An 18137-nucleotide genomic window follows, 5' to 3' on the forward strand; every position below is an offset into this window, starting at 1 on the left:
GGGGAACATGGCTACATACTCCCCCTGGTGAAAACATCAACGTCCCCGCTTGAACCAAAACATACATAACCGTATAATATAATAAAAATGCAGTTCTCAAGTACAACTTAACGATTGCTCTACACGAGAGTGTACATTTCAACAAACATATTTATAACTGAGGCTAGCCCATAATGAATCATAAGCCACTCTAGTGGGAAGGCATGTTACTCGCTGACTTTTGCGAGTTTCGGTCTCAACTTCTTCTTCTTGAGAGATATCATCGAAGACTTGAGGCCTAGACTCTCTGGTAGCAGGTGAACCAGTTTGGAGAAAGTCTCTTTGTAACTGAACATTCTCTCTTTGCGGCACAAATCTCGGGGTGTTAGGATCTAACGATTGATTATGTGATGGACTCTCTGAAGATGGTGTTTGAACCGCAGGCCCATTACCCGTTGCTCCTTCGGGAGGTGCCCATCAATCTCTGTTGGATGTTCCCTCCAAGGGGTCTTGAATTATTTCCTCTGTGGTCTTTGAATTCCCGGTAGACTCTTCAGGCTCACTGTCATCTACTACTGTTTCTGGCTCAACTTCTCCCAGTTGTGGGATAGGTAACAGATGATTTCGGTGCCAGACCTTGATCCTGCCATTCACGTCACGTATGCGATAGACAGGAAGACCCGGCATTTGGGATTCTACATGGAAAGGTCCCTATCTCCAGCGATCGGCTAATTTGTGCTTACCAGGGATCCCTAAGTTGCGCAACAGAACGGCGTCTCCCGGTTGAAGTTCTCTGTACCATACTTTATGATCGTACCTCCTTTTGTTACTGGCATTCAGTCTGGCGGTAGCTCTTTCCGCTAACTGATAAGCCTGGTGTAGACTGTCCTGAAGTCTTTGTACATATTTATAGTGAGCCATATTTGGTACCCCATCGGTAGATACCCGCATGCGAATGTCAATTGGCAATCTGGCTTCTCGTCCAAACATCATAAAGTATGGTGTGTAGCCGGTGGATTCGTGCCGAGTGCAATTGTAGGCATGTACCAACGCCTCCACATGCTTGCTCCACTCCCCCTTTTGGGAATCCTTCAGTGTGCCCAGCATATCTAGCAATGTCTGATTAAATCTTTCCGGGAGTGCATCTCCCTCAGGATGATAAGGAGTAGTCCTTGATTTCTGAATGTCCAACAGAGCCAACAATTCTTTGATCAACTTGCTCTCAAAGTCTCGTCCCTGATCCGAATGCATCCTGTTGGGCAGGCCATAATGCATGAAATATTTCTCCCACAGCACTTTAGCCAGAGTGGTAGCTTTCTGATCTTGCGCATATCGTGTGTAATGATCTGTCACTACTAGTACATTCCCTATACCCTTTGAATCAGGCTCGATACACAGAAAATCCATACATACTACACTGGCGACACACTTTATTCGAGCTCGGCTAGTCCCACGAATTCGGGTATACCCGGGTGTATTGAGGTTTGTGACTGTTTTCTGCCCGAGTGCATTGAGGTATTTTCCAGGCAGGTATTGAAGCATTTTATTCCCTCTGGCTGCAATACTGCACAGTATATATATATACTGCATTACAATTCATGAATTTATGCCATCTGGTAGACACGCGAAGCATTGCAGCCTATTAAATCCTAATCATTATCATTTAACAGATCAGCCGCCCGTCAGCCAGGCATGAACCCAGGCTGGGAAGGCAAACGCAACGGGGCTTGTCAGAGGTGAGGAGCAGCGCATTCCAGGTATCTGCCAGGTACATACTGGGTATTTGCTCGAATAAAGTGTGTCGGTGCAGTACATCCATAGGCCCGGAGCTCTTGAGATGGCCCATTGGGGCAGCACGAGTGGGCAGGGTCTTCCTATGGATGCATCGCAAACATTTTCGGCAATGTTGTTCAATAGACTCCCTCATTTTGGGCCAGAAAAACCTGTCTCGTACTAAACCCAGAGTCTTATCCACCCCCAAATGTCCATGATCATCATGTAGTGATCTTAACACTAGGCCTTGCAGTCGCCGGGGTAGGAAGAGTTGTCGACGATAAGGATGATTGTGAAATTGAACAACCCGGTAGAGCAGCCCGTTATCAATCTCGAATTTGTCCCATTCTCCTACCTCATTGGAAGGAGCTCGTTTCACTAAAGAAGAATCATTGTGGCGTAGCGCTTCTCGGACAGCCGCAGCCACAGGATCACATGTCTGGGCTTTTACTTATTCCTGCTAAGTGAGGATAACGTTTTGAGTTAGACCCATGCCATCAGGATGACGGTAAGCTTTTGGAAGGCCTTGCGGTCGATACCCTATAGAATCCACGACCCTTAGCTCTGAGAATGCCACTCGATTATTTACAATAGCCGCAGTGGAACACATGGCTCTTATTCCGGGTCCCGGGATTTCTTCCTAAGGCCCGTCTTCTGAAATCTCGCCCAATCCCGATCTTCTAGAGAGAGCATCGGCACCTATATTGAGAGGTCCAGGTTTGTATCTTAGAGAAAAACGGTAATTGGCGAGGATGGCCATCCATCTATGATCGGTCGCATCTAATTTGGCGGTTGTTTGTACATAGGTCAGCGGGTTGTTATCCGTTCTGACTTCGAAGGTAACTCTGTAGAGATAGTCATGTAGCTTTTCAGATATAGCCCATTTGAGAGCAAGAAACTCCAACTTGTGGATAGGATAATTCTTTTCGCTGCGGGTCAGACTTCTACTTGCATAGGCCACTGGTCGCAGCCCAGTAGGATACTTCTGATGTAGTACCGCTCCCAATCCGTTAAAACTGGCATCTACGTGCAGGATGTAAGGCTTTTCAGGGTCAGCATAAGCCAGGACTGGAGCTTCCGTTAAACTCTTTTTAAGGCCGTTAAATGCTTCTTCACATGCTGGTGTCCACCGATCCCCGAAAGGGGTTCTCGGAGTGTTCTTCTTCTGTTTGGGTTCTTCTGGATATACTTTCAGCAAGTTGTTCAGCATGGCCGCTTGCTTTGAATATCCCTCTACAAACCGCTGATCGTACCCGCAGAACCCAAGAAAGGACCTCAGTTCCATTACATTCTCGGCCAATTCACCACCGCTTCTACTCTGGCCGGGTCAGTGGCCACTCCATCTGCCGATACGATATGGCCCACGTAAGTGACGAGGTCCGACAGAAACGACACTTTCTAGGGAGAGTTTCAATCCTTCTTGACCCAATCGAACCAGTACCTTCATCAGCCGCGTCTCGTGTTCTTCGAGTGTGGCCCCGAACACAATTATGTCGTCTAAGTATACCAGACATCCACGAGGACATATGTTGCCAATCGTCTTCTCCATAAGCAGTTGAAAGGTAGCGGGAGCACCACAGATACCTTGGGGAATCCAGGTGAATTGATAGAAGCCCAACGGACAGACGAATGCTGTCTTTTCCTGATCAGCTTGGCTCAGGGGAACCTGGTAATACCCCGATCGAAGGTCCAACACGCTAAACCACTGGCTTCCTGACAATGCACTGAGGATCTCTTCTATGCGTGGTAGCGTGTATTGGTCTGGCACCGTACGTTTATTCAGAGTTCTATAGTCCACGCACAAGCGCACGGACCCATTCTTTTTAAGGACCACCACAATCGGCGAGGCATAAGGGCTTCGAGATTCGGTCACTATGCCGGCGGTTTCCATTTCTTGCAAGACACCTCGCACATCGTCTACGTCTCGAGGGGCTATACGCCGAGACCTTTCTCTAAACGGAGTCTCATCATTCAGGCGGATGGTGTGCTGAGCGCTTCTACTACATCCCACATCCATCTCGCTCGTAGAAAACAGTCCTCGTCTCTCTCTCAATTGATCACGTAGCCTCTCCTTCCATTCCTCTTCCATGTGAGACTCTCCAAAATCAAATTGTAGGTCCTCAGTCTCCTTCCCCACACAGACGGCATAGACGGTTGCTGTAGTGTCTACAGGATCCACCGGGTACACTCTACCCAGCCGTTTTCCTCGTTCCAGTGACACCGTATGAAGCGACATGTTTTGGATAGTCACCTTAACCTTCCTTGGGACTTTAGATGACCACTCTCGTACTTCAGGTATCATACGATATCCCCAATGGAGTTCAGACTCGGGAAGGGTCTCTAGCGAAAAATATCGATCCTGTTTATACCGTTGGGGTACGCAATCAGGGCCATCACACACTGTACTCCCCCTGGCGGAATCTTCAGTAACCCTGGCTCTAGATTAGAGATATCGCCATGCTCTTCTTCATATGCCACTCGATAACATTCTTCCCGTAGGCCCGGTTGCTATGTCCAGGGATGCCAACGGTAGTTCACCTGCTTCTTGCAGGAAGGAGCGAATCACCGACCTTACTATGTCTGCATTTTTGCCCAGTATGCTGGGGGCACTGGGGTGTTCTCGAGCCTCTGGGCAGATCAGGGCTTCCACCAACATGGGATGTGACTTGTTAGTGTTCAGCTGGAGGATGTCTAACTTGACCGCCACTATTCCGTCGTTGGGGTAATCGTCCTTGCTCAGTCCCCACAAGGTCATCTTTTCGGCGGACTGCAAGGGCAAGTGGCTGAGGTGTTGATCATAAAATGGCCGATAGATAATGGTCACCTGTGACCCAGTATCCATCAATGCTGACGAATAGATCCCCTCCACAATGATTCTGATTATGGCGGTGGGCCCTACTCAGCAGTAAACGCCTGGTGGCGGATTTTCTGTTGCGACAGCCCCTCTTGAGTCTTTTTCGGTTCCCTCGGGTAAGGCCGAGAAGGAAGTGAGAGTTTGCTGTGCCCGTACCGTGTAGGACTTGGCGACCGTATGGAGTTTCCGAGGATTGGAGCAGAACCTTGAGATATGTCCGTCTTCTCCACAGTTGTAACAGCGTACATCCGGATGCGGTCTTGCCCGGCCTGAGGACCGAGGGGGCGATCGAGACATTTCAGTAGCCTCTACGTCTTTCTTGGACCCCTTGTCTTTAGGTACGGGGGCTTCTTTGGTATCCTCCTTGCGGCTATCCCTGCCTTTCTTACGGGTGTGAAAATGCAGTTGGACTTCCTGTCTCCGGATATACCGCATTAACTCCACGTAGTTGGGTGGAGTGGTAGGATCAGGCGCACCTCGCATCAACATAGCTGTAGTGTCCAGCGGCAGCGAACCTTTCAGTAATTGCTTGTATCGATGTCGGTCCACTTCTGCGGCCACCACAATCTTTTTGGACAGGAGATTTCCTACAGACAGCTGGAGCTTGCGGGCGAACTCGGACAAGTCTTCTCCTTCCCTTTGCCGAAGAGCTTTGAATTTTGCCATCAGCTCATCTTCATCGTCTTCACACGCAAAGGACTGAGTGAGCATTTCTACTAACTCCAAGGCCGTCACCTCTCCTTCCACTTCCCGATGTGTTCGGACCAGTAGCGCAGCTGGGGGTCGGAGGCTCTTCACTAGCCGTTGCCGCTTGACGGCCTCGGAACATGACCATTCAGCTAATATATTTATTTATTTATAAAATATTTTACCAGGAAGTAATACATTGAGAGTTACCTCTCGTTTTCAAGTATGTCATGGGCACAGAGTAAAACAAATAATACATGGTTACAAATACAGTTACATAAATGAACAGGGTATACATTATATACAAGACATATGGACGGTATGGTCTCTCCAGGTTTCGAACCCTTCTTCTCCGGTAGGTGTCGGCAGGGTTCCGGAAAAGAGCTTTAATTTCCTGCAATGCTGAGGTTGAGAAGCGAGAGTCATTGTTTCAATGAGTTGAGGCATAGTCATGTTCAGGGGAAATACTCCAGGGATGGGACCACTGTCAGCCCCGAAGTTTCCAGTAGGGGGGGCTTCAGCATTGGTTGAGAGTTCCTCGGACAGGGGATGACAGTGATTGTCTCTGAGCCCAACTAGTGGCTCCCTCAAATGCACTTGGGGAAAAGGTCACTCGGGGTAGGTGAGATGCAAGGGCAGGGGTACTTGAGATGGGCGCTATCGTCTGCCAGTCGCTGGTAGAGGGTTCATCCGCAACCCGTTCAGTGGGTGGAGAGCAGCGAGAGGTGAATACCTCTCTGATTTCGGGTAGGGCTGCAAATACTACTGAATAACCTCCGGGCGGGGCCTCGGGCCTTGTAAAGTCTGTGGTACATTGTCCCGGCCTATCTCACGCCCTGCCGTAAATAATATGGTGCTCCATTCAAAGTTGTGGTCATATTCCCGCGGCCCTGCGCACTCCAAAGTGTCAATACCCAGCAGTATCCCTAGTGAGTCTCGTATTTTGCTCGCGGATGCTGTGATCGGAACGTTCCCTACAGCTACTACATGACTGGAGGGTTCGCTGACCTTGAAGGCCCACGCGTGGACTTCCGGGCTTGACGGGGAGAAGATGATGAGCAATTTGGGTAGTTATACACAATTTTACTAGGCACCCCAGGTCTGACTCTCAGCAGCGCCTCCAAATGTAACGGGTATTCCCTGTGAATACAGACGCTACTACCGTGCTGTGTAACCTGTGTGGCTCTCAGGAACCTAAGCCTCCGCTGAGGAGCCTGGGGAACATGCATATAACACGATCTCAAGGTGCAACGCCTCCACCTGGGAGGGATCCCAACGGAGTGGGATGAGGCTCTCACAGGAAACAATCACATTGAGAAAACAGTGGTAAAACAGAACTGGCTTTACTGCATAGAAAAGGTTAGTAATAATCAACATGTGTCCCTCTCTAGAGGAGACACTGAATACTGCGTCTGGCAGGACGCTCCCACCTACACCGGGTGATCCTACCCCGTGTCCAAAACCCCACACAATATGCCCGCCCCCTTTAAGGGAGAAGACATGTGTGACTGCGCAGCCACTAGTCCCGTAACAATAATAAGTAGGATCGTTGGTGCACTTGTTGACAAGAGTTACCTGCCGAGCACTCCAGTGCTCGGGCCTGCAACGGAACTTCACAAAGGATCCGATGACAGAAGAACACCGGAACCACCATCCGGGGCGATCCCACCCGGAAGGCCTCTGCAGCGGCAGCGGAGGTATGAGCCCAAACCTCTAGATGAATGCGTAGCGTTTGCTGTGTCTCTTATTGACTCTGTATAGCAAGGGGCAATGTCCCTGACCTGGGGCTTGTCCCTACAATACTCAGCTACAGGGGACTCAGGGCTATCTGGGGCCTAGGGGGCTGCTGGCCTAGTGCAGGGAGTCACTGACTCTTGCACCCTACCTCCTTCCCCTAGCTGCTCCTGGCGCCGACTGACTAACGTGCTCAGAGCCCGCGAAATGTATCAATCCCTCTGTGCAGGGAGATACTCCAACCCTATTGGCTCCCTGGCATCACGTGGGGTGCGCAGAGGCTCATGGGACTTGTAGTCCCTTCCAAGAGCCTTCCCTGGTAAGCTAGGGTTCGCGCGCTCCTTTCTGCGCATGCGCAACTCTTCCGGGCAAATTGGCGGCGCCCTGTACTGCGAGCCACCGGGACCTTCACAACGCGACCGCGGCCTTAGCAACGGCCCGCACGCGTCCCCGGCAACCGGCCGCATCTCTGCGATGACGCGCCGCTCACTGTCATGCCTTCCACACCTCTCCGCGATCAGCAGTGAGTACAAGGAGGGGGGGGGGTCCACACAGAAGGGGGGAACCTGGCTACATAAGCTTGACTGGACAATACTGTGCCTGCCCTATTAGGCTATGCTTATAGCGACGGTGACGTCAGGCTGCGGTTGCTGGAAAAATCAAATTGAGATGACTTCCAGCGATCGCGACCAAGCCGTCGCTCCGTCGCACCATTGCGTTGCGCTTACTATAAGCGCGCACGACAGCGGCAATACATTTGTTTTGACGCGACGTCGCTGTCGACATCGCCGGCACTATAAGCGCAGCCTTAGGAGTACCTTTTCCCATTGTATTTGTTATGCTTTTATGTGTAATTGATTATGCCCAATATTGGAATTCCCCATCCTGCATACAATTGGAAATGGTTTGCTATGGTAATTTAAGTTGCATTTCTGTCTAAAGAGATTGAGCTTTGGGGGAATCAGAATAAAAGTACATGCTCATAATTATCACACTTAGTAATTGTTTTTTCCCAACCTGTTCCCCCCGATTATAAACTAATACTTAACCTAAAGATATAACATATAAACCAGTGTTAGTTGTAACTATCCATAATCTGAGTGGCAGCGAAAGATGGAGGAAGGCAAAGCACAACAGATCAACAATACAAATGAGTGTTATATACTGTACATGGTGTGTTTGTGGCAAGCTAAACACTTACTTAGCTAAGGTGGAAAAGTACAGGAATTGGTGAGGATCTTACCTGTAAAGTTAACTTTCAGTAGGTAATCCTTGTAGAGCTTCTTGCCATCTAGAATCTTCATGGCATCACACAACTTGGTGGTATTCGGGCACAGAGTTTGTTGCATGTGATGTAAAGCATGAGCCATTGAATAAACCGCATTCACCACAAACATTATCTTGGATTCTTGCTCATAATTGGAACTGTTGATATTGAGGCGTCTATCACACGACTTTGCGTGTGGGATTTTGTTCTGTAGACTGCACTGAAATTTTTGCTGCCAGAAATCCTTGAACCAGGGATTGCGGTGATTATTATTGGGATTAAGGCTTTTAAAATATTTGTCGAATTCTTTTACAGGATGTGAAGCAAGCTCCAAGGTTATTGCCCCATAAGCGATATGCTCATTGCCTTTGACTATGCTCTCTTGGGCACCCCATCCATCACTAGCAATCCATGTGAAGGAGGCATTAAACCGGTTGGCAGCTGCCAAAAGTTCTCTGGTGTCATCACTCCGCATAAAAAGAACCACAACCTTGGCATTTGGTTTTTGCAACAGCTCCCGTATAGCATTATCGTAAGACTTTTTAATGTTTGACCTCCCAACTTTTTCCGAAGTGGCAATGCAAATGTTTCTCAACCTTGCTTCTTGTTCAAAGGCTTCGATTCCTGTCTCCCCGTAGTCTCCTTCAGATGCCACCGTCGACACGTATGTCCAGTTGAAGAAACGTAGGATCTCAGCCATTGCTTTTGCTTGATAGAAGTCGGGTGGCACTGTCCGTGCAAAGTAGTCATAACGAGACTTGTCACTAAGTTTGGCACTGGTGGAAGCATAGCTTATTTGAGGAATATGGAAGAGTCTCAACAAATTTGCAACCTGTGAATACAAGATTAGCAGAGCATGAGAGAACATGTAAGACCAGATAGTTCTACCATAACTTACATGTGGCAGATTTGTTTGATGCAGGTTGAAGGAAGAAAGCTGTGTTCCGTGTATCTACTTCCTAACTCTTGCAGCGGATAGTCAACAAATCGCAAGATAACGAACATGGGGCAAAAATTGGACATTGATGCATTGATGCAAATGACTAGATCCACAAAGCTCCATTAAATACTGTGACGCTACCTAAAAACAATAACGGACCTAATTTCCGCTGAAATTAACGCATATCCACAAAGCTAATTATATGCAACTTATTAGCACCAGCTTACCGCCATGTTAGCTTCATATAACATGATAAGTTAAGTATGTCCTACCCCCTTCCAGACCATGAAAAAGGGCTTCTCCGGTGGCAGTGATGGGGGAGGAGGTGTTTCGGGTGTGTTCACACGTGTCTCTCTGGAAGGTGTATAAATATGTGGGTCCTCCTCTTCTGTGAGTACCTCAAAGTTTAGGTATGACTTAACTTTAGCAATTCCATGCGGTAACCCTAACGGACTTTCGTGGATATGCGATAATAGGCTAAACACCTATTTTGCATCACATTATAATTAATAACTCAATGCTTTTATATGGGAGAAAGCATAACCTCATGTTATCTTATTAGCCTTTCAAGATATGCGGTAAGGCTGAACGGACGTTATGTTAGATTAACTTCACGTTAAGCCACTGAGTTGAGCTTTTTGGATCTGGGCTTACGAAGCAAAAGTGAAGACCACTCTACTGGAGTAGATTTTGCTCCAAAATTGCCATAGTAAATAGCCCCCAATATTTGTAACTTATATCTGCCATACCACGTACCTTATATAAGTAGCGTGAATTTCCTCCACCTTATGTATATACTGTAACATCTAAAACGTTGTTTCAGTATGTACAGTACATGTAGCCTCTGCATTCTACATTTTCTGCATGCCTTTGCAGTAAAGTCTTTAAATAGGAGCATCAATAACTGTAATAATATCTAACTAATGTTTCAATGCACGGCTTGTTTATGTTTTAACAAAGGGCTTGCTCGTGCTACTGCTTTGGTGAACCGCTGTATAATTTAACCCCTACAAAATACCCAAACGTGATCATTGGGCAGACGTAGATACCCATGGCCTCAGCTTAATAAAGAATTAATAGACTTTGACGCTAATTTGATATGTGCCGTAGCAGCCATTAACATTGTGATGGGCCAATCCCCTCACCCCCCCATTGACTTGAATGGGGTTTTTCGGGAAATTGCCTGGCAATCAGCCGCTTTGCATGACTATATATTGAATTACCCCCAAAGTGATTGATATACAACAGCTTACTCTGAAATTGTAATTCTATTTACTGGGTTAAAGTAGGATGATCGCTAACCTGACGTGAAAACCAGAGCTAACATTAATTAAACCGCAGTTTTTTCTTTTTGCCAGGTACTGTCAATCAATCTTCCCAGTATACAACTTTTGACACGCAGTTAAAAGCCCACCGCCTGCAAATACTTTGGGGGGTGGGGGGGATACTAGTTATTCTCAATTCCTATTTCACAAGCTGCGTATAATAGCTCATTCCCATTGAAACCTATTAATTCCCATTTTTGGTCTCTGGAGCTGAACCCCCATTCATTTCACGAGATTACGTAATCGCTGACAGCTGAGACGACTGGCTAACAGCACCTACTACGGAGGTAAGTATTTTTGGAAGCAGGGGGTTCCCAGAGCTGAAATTAATGGGGTTCAGCTCTCCTTCTTCAATCCTGGGTGGAAAAAAAAAGCTTGGATTGCTGCTTTAAAATGTGGGTGGGAACAAAAAAAGGCAAAATATAAAATAATTCATCTTACATAGAGCTCTAAATACAGATGTAGCCAACGTTATTGCACCTGTCATTGTGAAATAAGGCACAAAATCGGCTCGATTAAATGAAATTGCACATCTCATGACAACGTGTTACAATGTTGGCTACACCTGTACCATGTTATAATTACCAGTTAATGTAAAGCAGGGTACAGTAGAAAACGATAACCTATTTTTTTCAGAAATCTGTAACATTTTCACTCCCCAGTTTTCCTTTTCAATTGTAAGATTTGAGCAGCAGCAGCAGCAGCAGCAGCAGCAGCAGCAGCAGCAGCAGCAGCAGCAGCAGCAGCAGCAGAACAGCAGCAGCAGCAGCAGCAGCAGAACAGCAGCAGCAGCAGCAGCAGCAGAACAGCATCAGCAGCAGAACAGCAGCAGCAGCACAGCATCAGCAGCAGCACAGCATCAGCAGCAGCAGCAGAACAGTAGCAGCAGCAGAACAGCAGCAGCACAGCATCAGCACAGCATCAGCAGCAGCACAGCATCAGCAGCAGCAGCACAGCATCAGCAGCAGCACAGCATCAGCAGCACAGCAGCAGCATCAGCATCAGCAGCAGCAGCAGCAGCAGAACAGCAGCAGCAGCAGCAGAACAGCAGCAGCAGCAGCAGCAGAAGCAGAACAACAGCAGCAGCAGACCAGCAACAGCAGCAGCGGGGGCTTCTTTCTGTTGATGTTCTAATAAATGAGCTTTCAGAAGCAATTACACCCTTTCTTCAGATTGATGAACAAAAATGTATGTGCAGTGTGTGATCTCAACAAATCACATTAAAAAAACATTGATATATCATTTTTACTTTGGCATGCGAAAAAACTAACTGACAGGGATATGACAATTAAGCAATTTTCTTGAACACACTGAAAATAATATAGTTGACCGGGTTTCATGATGTTTTTCTGTTTGTGTATGATAATATATTGTTTGTTATTATTGCAATCGCATATCTATTGCATGTACATATTTCTGGCCTCTCACTGCATCCTCGCTCATTCCTTTTTCCCAAAGACCTTCTAACAATCATATTTATATATTTTTTTTAATAAAACAGAATAAAAAAATGGAAATGGTATCAATCTGTGTTCATAGAAATATTGTGTATGTTATGTAGCCAGGTCAGCTGAAAACGACTATTCTGCCCAATGGGCTGGCAGTAAACCCTGGTACTATCAGGTTGCCAGTAGTTGGTATGGGTTTTTCACCCTCACCTTTGGTACTGCACTTGAGTGGCAGCAGTGGGTGGCACATCGTGTTGTAGCTGGGACAACGGGGTGCCCGTCATCTGGCTGTACTAAAGGGCAGGACTGCCCTCAAGTTGTAGGCTGGTCCTTCCCCTCTGAGGAAGGAAGGTCACACAATTGGGAGCCTGAGATTGGGGCCTTTCCATGTGCTTTTCCCTCCGGGGAGAGTGAGTGTGGACCAATACCTCTGCCTCCACTAGGGAGGTGGGGAAGAGCTAGGACAGCTGAGGGTGCCCTTGGCCTGTAGTGACGGTCCAGGGACCACCATCCAGTGAATGCTGACCTGACAGACTGTATCCGGCATATAGATCACACACTGCACAGAAGACTGCTGTGTAACTGTTACTGCAGAGTGTAGTAATAAACCCGTTCCTGTTTGCAATATACCTCCTGCCTGGTGCGTGACCTTGCTGGCGGGAGAGGTAATAGTTCTACCGTGGGAGATCACCTTCAGTTCCTGGAGTCCACTGCAGATGGAGGCGCTGCACTGCCAAGGAGATATGTGGGATATGAACCCCAGAAGCCTGTTCCTGTGTCCCCACTACCATTGGCAGATGACTCAGCCCTGCTGTTACCAGCATGTATATGCACCACACACCCTGTAAAGGCCCCTATCTGCGATTGGGTGGGGGAAACACAGTTACAGTTATATTGTTGTTTTAGTCTTCTGACCCATTGTACTGGGCTGTCAATTATCTTGGAACCATGATTATTTAATACATTATAATATGTAATGAATACATATAAATGGAAGCTGTATTCACTGAATAGGTTTTTATTAAAATGTGCATTGTCCCCTAGTGATATACCTCTCATTAATTCTGTTTATTATTATTATTATTACAAATGGTATGTATTGTGACTAAATATGCAGAAATACCTTCATCAACTCCCAAGATAGTACTATACATCTACATTTTCTGGGGCTGCATTGGTTTATTTACCAGCAAGTTTGATATGTATCTGAAAGTGAATCCAACTTTTCATTGTCTGCCAAAAAAAAATCACTGCAAATTTCATAATGTCCGTTTCACTATCCTACACAAAAAGCTGCATAATGTTCATTTGCCTCTGTGGAATACATTTCTTCCATCATAATATGTTTCATTTCTTCATTATAAAGTAAATAAAGGAGAGGATATGAAACTAGCAGCACCACCTCTGGGCCCCTGGGTTTGCAGGTCAATTAACCACTTTCCGAGGAAGCTAGGGAAATATGAATTTCAATCATTGGTATTGTTAAGTTTGTTCTCAAACTTCTGCCTGTTCGTTTTCAGTGCTCAAAATAACTACAAATGATGTTTTCCACAAGTCACAGATATTCAGGGATCGGCTCTGCTTTTTTTACTGGCAATGGGCAATATTCCAATGTAATGAATTGTGATTGGAAGGCAGATACTGGGTTCATCAAGTTGTGAGCTCATAATCTTCGCGTATGGGCAAAATTAAAAGTAGATGACCCCTAAAGCTCATCAGAGGAAAGCCCTGATAGCCCTTTCCCCAAATCAGAACAATTGGTCCAAATCCTGGAAAAAAGCACGACTGATGCAACAGTGATCCCTATTCAATGTATACAGTAAGTAATTGAAAAGATAATATCTACTGTATATATATCTATCATATTTGATGGAGAGGAAATAGTAATATTGCAGTTTGGAATAGCTATCCTCCTTTTCTTAATTCTCTTGCTTGTATTTGTAGTTGAAAAGAACCGAATGGTCAAAAACAGCCTGCACTATACGCGAAACTGTTTATTGCCAGATCTGCTTAACAGTGCTTAATCTCAGTGCTTTTAAGGCCCATTCATGCTGACTTTTATAAGCCCTAATGTGGCATGAAGGCTGTGCATTATATAGCCCTGAATGTTCTGATATCTCCTCTTTGGTAATATCGTTCAAACATGACTAGTAGAGACACTAGTAAGGTATTGATGAAATTGGGCAGTTGCAGAAAAACAAGTGCCCCCAAATGTGTGACATTCTGCTGACCCAGGCAACTTAATTTAGAAAATTACCTATGAAATCAGGCAACCATAGATCTTTCCAGCATCAAAAGTTTAAAATCTCCTAGCCAGAAAACACGTTGATGAAAGCAAAGTAGGTGGGAAAAAAAGAACTCTGAATGTGCGTCCAGACCAAGAGAGACTGAAAAAACCATGCAGCAGAGTTTCCCAGGGGAGATTCCGAGTAGGACTCTGCTCACAGCTTTCTGAGACTGCATCCATAGATAGGCAGACCACGCGGACGCGTCCACACGCTGAGCAATCAGACTGCCTAAAGGCAGTGATCGCGTCTATGCGGTGTGCGGGCTTGTGCATGCGGAAGTGGGATGGGGCACGCGATGCGCGTGAAATCAGTTAAAACTCGCATCCGCTTTCCCTCAGCCTCCGCGTGCCTCCGCACGGCTGCAGTGTCTATGGATGCAGCCTTAGTACCGTCTCTTCCATTTATTAGAGAGTTGACCTGAAGAAGGGTCCGTATGGGACTAGAAACGATGTATTATTCACTGCTGTCTAATAAATGGAAGACATGGCACTAAGAGCTATAAACAGAGTCCTGCTTGGTATCTCACTTGGGAAACTCTGCTGCATTGTTTTTTCAGATTGAAATCAATTAGCACCATAATCAGGTATTGTAAAAAAAATTAACTGTGTATAGGCATACCCCGGTTTAAGGACACTCACTTTAAGTACACTCGCGAGTAAGTACATATCGCCCAATAGGCAAACTGCATCTCACGCATGCGCCTGTCGTCACGTCCTGAACAGCAATACCAACTCCCTACCTGTACCGAAGCTGTGCACAAGCGGGGAGACTATAGAGCCTATTACAAATGCGTTATTTACATCAGTTATGCACGTATTTGACGATTGCAGTACAGTACATGCATCGATAAGTGGGGAAAAGGTAGTGCTTCACTTTAAGTACATTTTCACTTTACATACATGCTTCGGTCCCATTGCGTACGTTAATGCGGGGTATGCCTGTATAAGGTTTCATGGCCTAGCAAGAGAATTTTGCAAATCAGGCAAAGTGTAACAATATTTTGCAAAAAAGTTTGCAAAAAAACACTCTTTTCAAAAAATGTGCCAAGTACTGTATTAAAAGACAACTTACATTGAAAAATCGCCAAACATTCTCTTCATTTCTCCAAATTTCTCTATAATCTTGCTTTAATTCCCCTTACTTGAGAAACTATAGGGGTTATTCCTTAGAGCAGTAATCCCACCTGCACGCTTTTCATTTTTTGTTGTACAGCATTGGGACTGGGGGTTCTCTGCAGCTAAATCACGCTATTTATTTTAGCTATGGGGACCCCCCCAGAATAAAACAGTGATAAATGTTGAGAAGATATTCTCACCACTTTACTAGCAAGAAATATCATAGATGTTGCATGTAAAAGTTGACAGAGAGGATAGCCTTGCCGAGACCATCAACCATTGGTTATGTACTAATTTCCTGGCTGTGCCACTGGAGTAAAACTAACGCAAAAGAATGGACCCAGATTTATCGAAAGAAAACCTCCAATTTTCAATGGGATTCTTTTTTATTTGGTCGATGTTGTTTTTATTTTTTGCCTTGGTTTTGCAGCTAGGAAACTTTAATAAATGCATCCCCAAGTGTCCAGAATAGACCTGCAATGAAGAAGATTGATTGAAATGTGTGCTATGCTTCATCGCTTACTTTGAAAATGAGTGGAGTTTTTATGTTACAGGCTGGGTCATGGAATGGACCCAGTGCGCCAACAATTAAGGTTTCATCAATACATTTCTGCTAATAACTCAGTTTATATAGGGACATGCGATGCTTCATTTAACCTCATAAACTAAAAGTCTAGATAAAATGTTAAACGTTTCCATGGTTTGATTTCCTTCGGATAATAAGGTCAGAAAACATGTTAGTCTGGCAGAGTGTTACTGTGAGGTGGACTTAAATATTTCACCCTAAAATGTCTCCTGACATTTAACAATCTTCTTTTTACTTCCAAGTGATCATAACATTCATCTAGAATTTATCATTGTTTTATTCTCCAATGTACACTAAACTTGCGAAGGGAATTTCATCTTCACACCTCTTATCCTCCCTTTGTTATTATATAGAGAACATTATTATTACGACGACACATCAGTTAATTTCTACATTGATCTACTGTGTACAGAGGCTTATGGCGCCAAGTGGAAAATGGGAACTGGCTCTGAGCTGTCAGTTGTTTAGTCATTTTATCAGCCAATGCCTTTTTATAACAAAATGTGATCGTAAACTGTTCAACACAGTGGGGCTTACTCAAAGTGCGATAGCCGATTCGGCGCAACCACATGTAAAGTTCCATTCCGTGTCGGAAGGACTGTGTTCCACAGTTAGCAGGACTTTTAGTGTAGTAGTGCCCAAACAGCGCCATCACACTCTACTGAATTAGCCCCAGTGATTAGTAGGGACTTATTGACTAAACTGACAGAAGTTGAAGGCATTTTTGTGATGCAAAAATAAGCAAGGGATACAATTCTGCTGTTTTTGCCATAATTAATATGAATACCATACGTCCTAAATTTTTATTAAAAGTCCCGGTGTCCCAACTACTTTCTCCAAATAGTTTAAATGTCCCGGTTTCCTGTTTGTATGGCAGGATGGCGGCGGCGGGAGCAGAAGAGGGCACGGGAGGAAGGTGGAGGCTGCAGGCGGGGGGCGGTGGCAGAGGAGGTGGCAGAGCAGGGTGGGGGCAGAGATTCCCCAATGGTCCAACCCAAAAGTCTGTCACAACGTCCGGTGTCTGCCACCAGGACAGACCCCCACCCCTGCACCACAGGTTGGAACTTTTAACTGAGAGGGGGGAGAATGGGGATAGAGAATATGGGGAGAAAGAATGGGGAGGGGGTGAGAGACTGGGGGTAGGGAGAGAGAAATGGGGTGTAGAGGCAGAGAAGGAGAGAATGGGTCAGGGAGAGAAATTTTCTGTTACGTTTTGTTAGGAAACTGAAACAAATCAATAATACAGCATAAATTGGGACGCTATTAGACAAATACCATTATAATATTTTTTTTCAAGTGAAGTCATTTGTTTTATAAATATTTTTTTTAATGTGTCCCAGTTTGTACTTTTGAAAATCTCATCATCCAAATGATAAGGACTTATTTACTAAATTCTCTTACTGTAAAGCTACTGCAGGGCAAAACAGCACCAATTGCAAGTAGTTTGGTTTCTCTTTTGATAAATCTAGTGTAGTTCTTTTGCAACTGTTCTGCACCTGGGGAATTATAGTAAATAACCCTCTTGGAGTTTTTCCTTTATTAAACCTAGCGACCAGTCTATTGAATTTGTTTTCCCCACTTGCAGCTGCAAGACTTTAGTAAGTAAATAACCACCACCACATATGTGCAAAATTATTGTAACTAAAAACAGATGTACTGTACATACCTGTAGCAGATACCAGCAGGAACAATTGATGTGCAGGGACTAGCTTGACAACAACAGGGTCAGACTGCAGCTATCAAGATGCTATAATGTGTACACAGCTTTAGAAATCCCATGGGTCACATCTACATGTGTACAAGAAGATGAGATGTGAAAGATTTGAAAGCTCTCTTCACATTACTATAGCCCTGAAGAACTTTCCTTTCAATTGAAAGGTACCTAAGACAAATCTATATTTCTCTTGGACCAATATGGCTGCAGTATATTTGGGCTTCATAATATACATAGTGAATTGTTAGCATTAGGGAAGTTTTTATTTTTATTTTTAGCCATCACTTTTTGCAAACTGTTCTTTAAAAGGCAAACATCAGTAAGTCAAGTAAACTGACGTACTTTACGGAATGGGTAGTGGATTTGTGAACAGCCTCCAGTTCCAGAGGTGCTACTGTATATAGTTAGGAAGTTCAAACATGCTTGG

General features: G+C 45.3%; 1 protein-coding gene across 1 annotated transcript in view; it reads right to left on the reverse strand.

Moving 5' to 3' along the window:
* Positions 1-18137, reverse strand: part of GRM3 (glutamate metabotropic receptor 3) — a 379631-nt gene that overhangs the window by 105658 nt on the left and 255836 nt on the right. The window contains exon 3 of the mRNA XM_075599552.1: positions 8271-9126. Within this exon, the coding sequence (XP_075455667.1) occupies positions 8271-9126 (856 nt within the window). The remainder of the gene's footprint in view (positions 1-8270; positions 9127-18137) is intronic.

The sequence above is a fragment of the Ascaphus truei genome, chromosome 5 (assembly GCF_040206685.1).
Source record: "Ascaphus truei isolate aAscTru1 chromosome 5, aAscTru1.hap1, whole genome shotgun sequence".
In the NCBI taxonomy this organism is placed as follows: domain Eukaryota; kingdom Metazoa; phylum Chordata; class Amphibia; order Anura; family Ascaphidae; genus Ascaphus; species Ascaphus truei.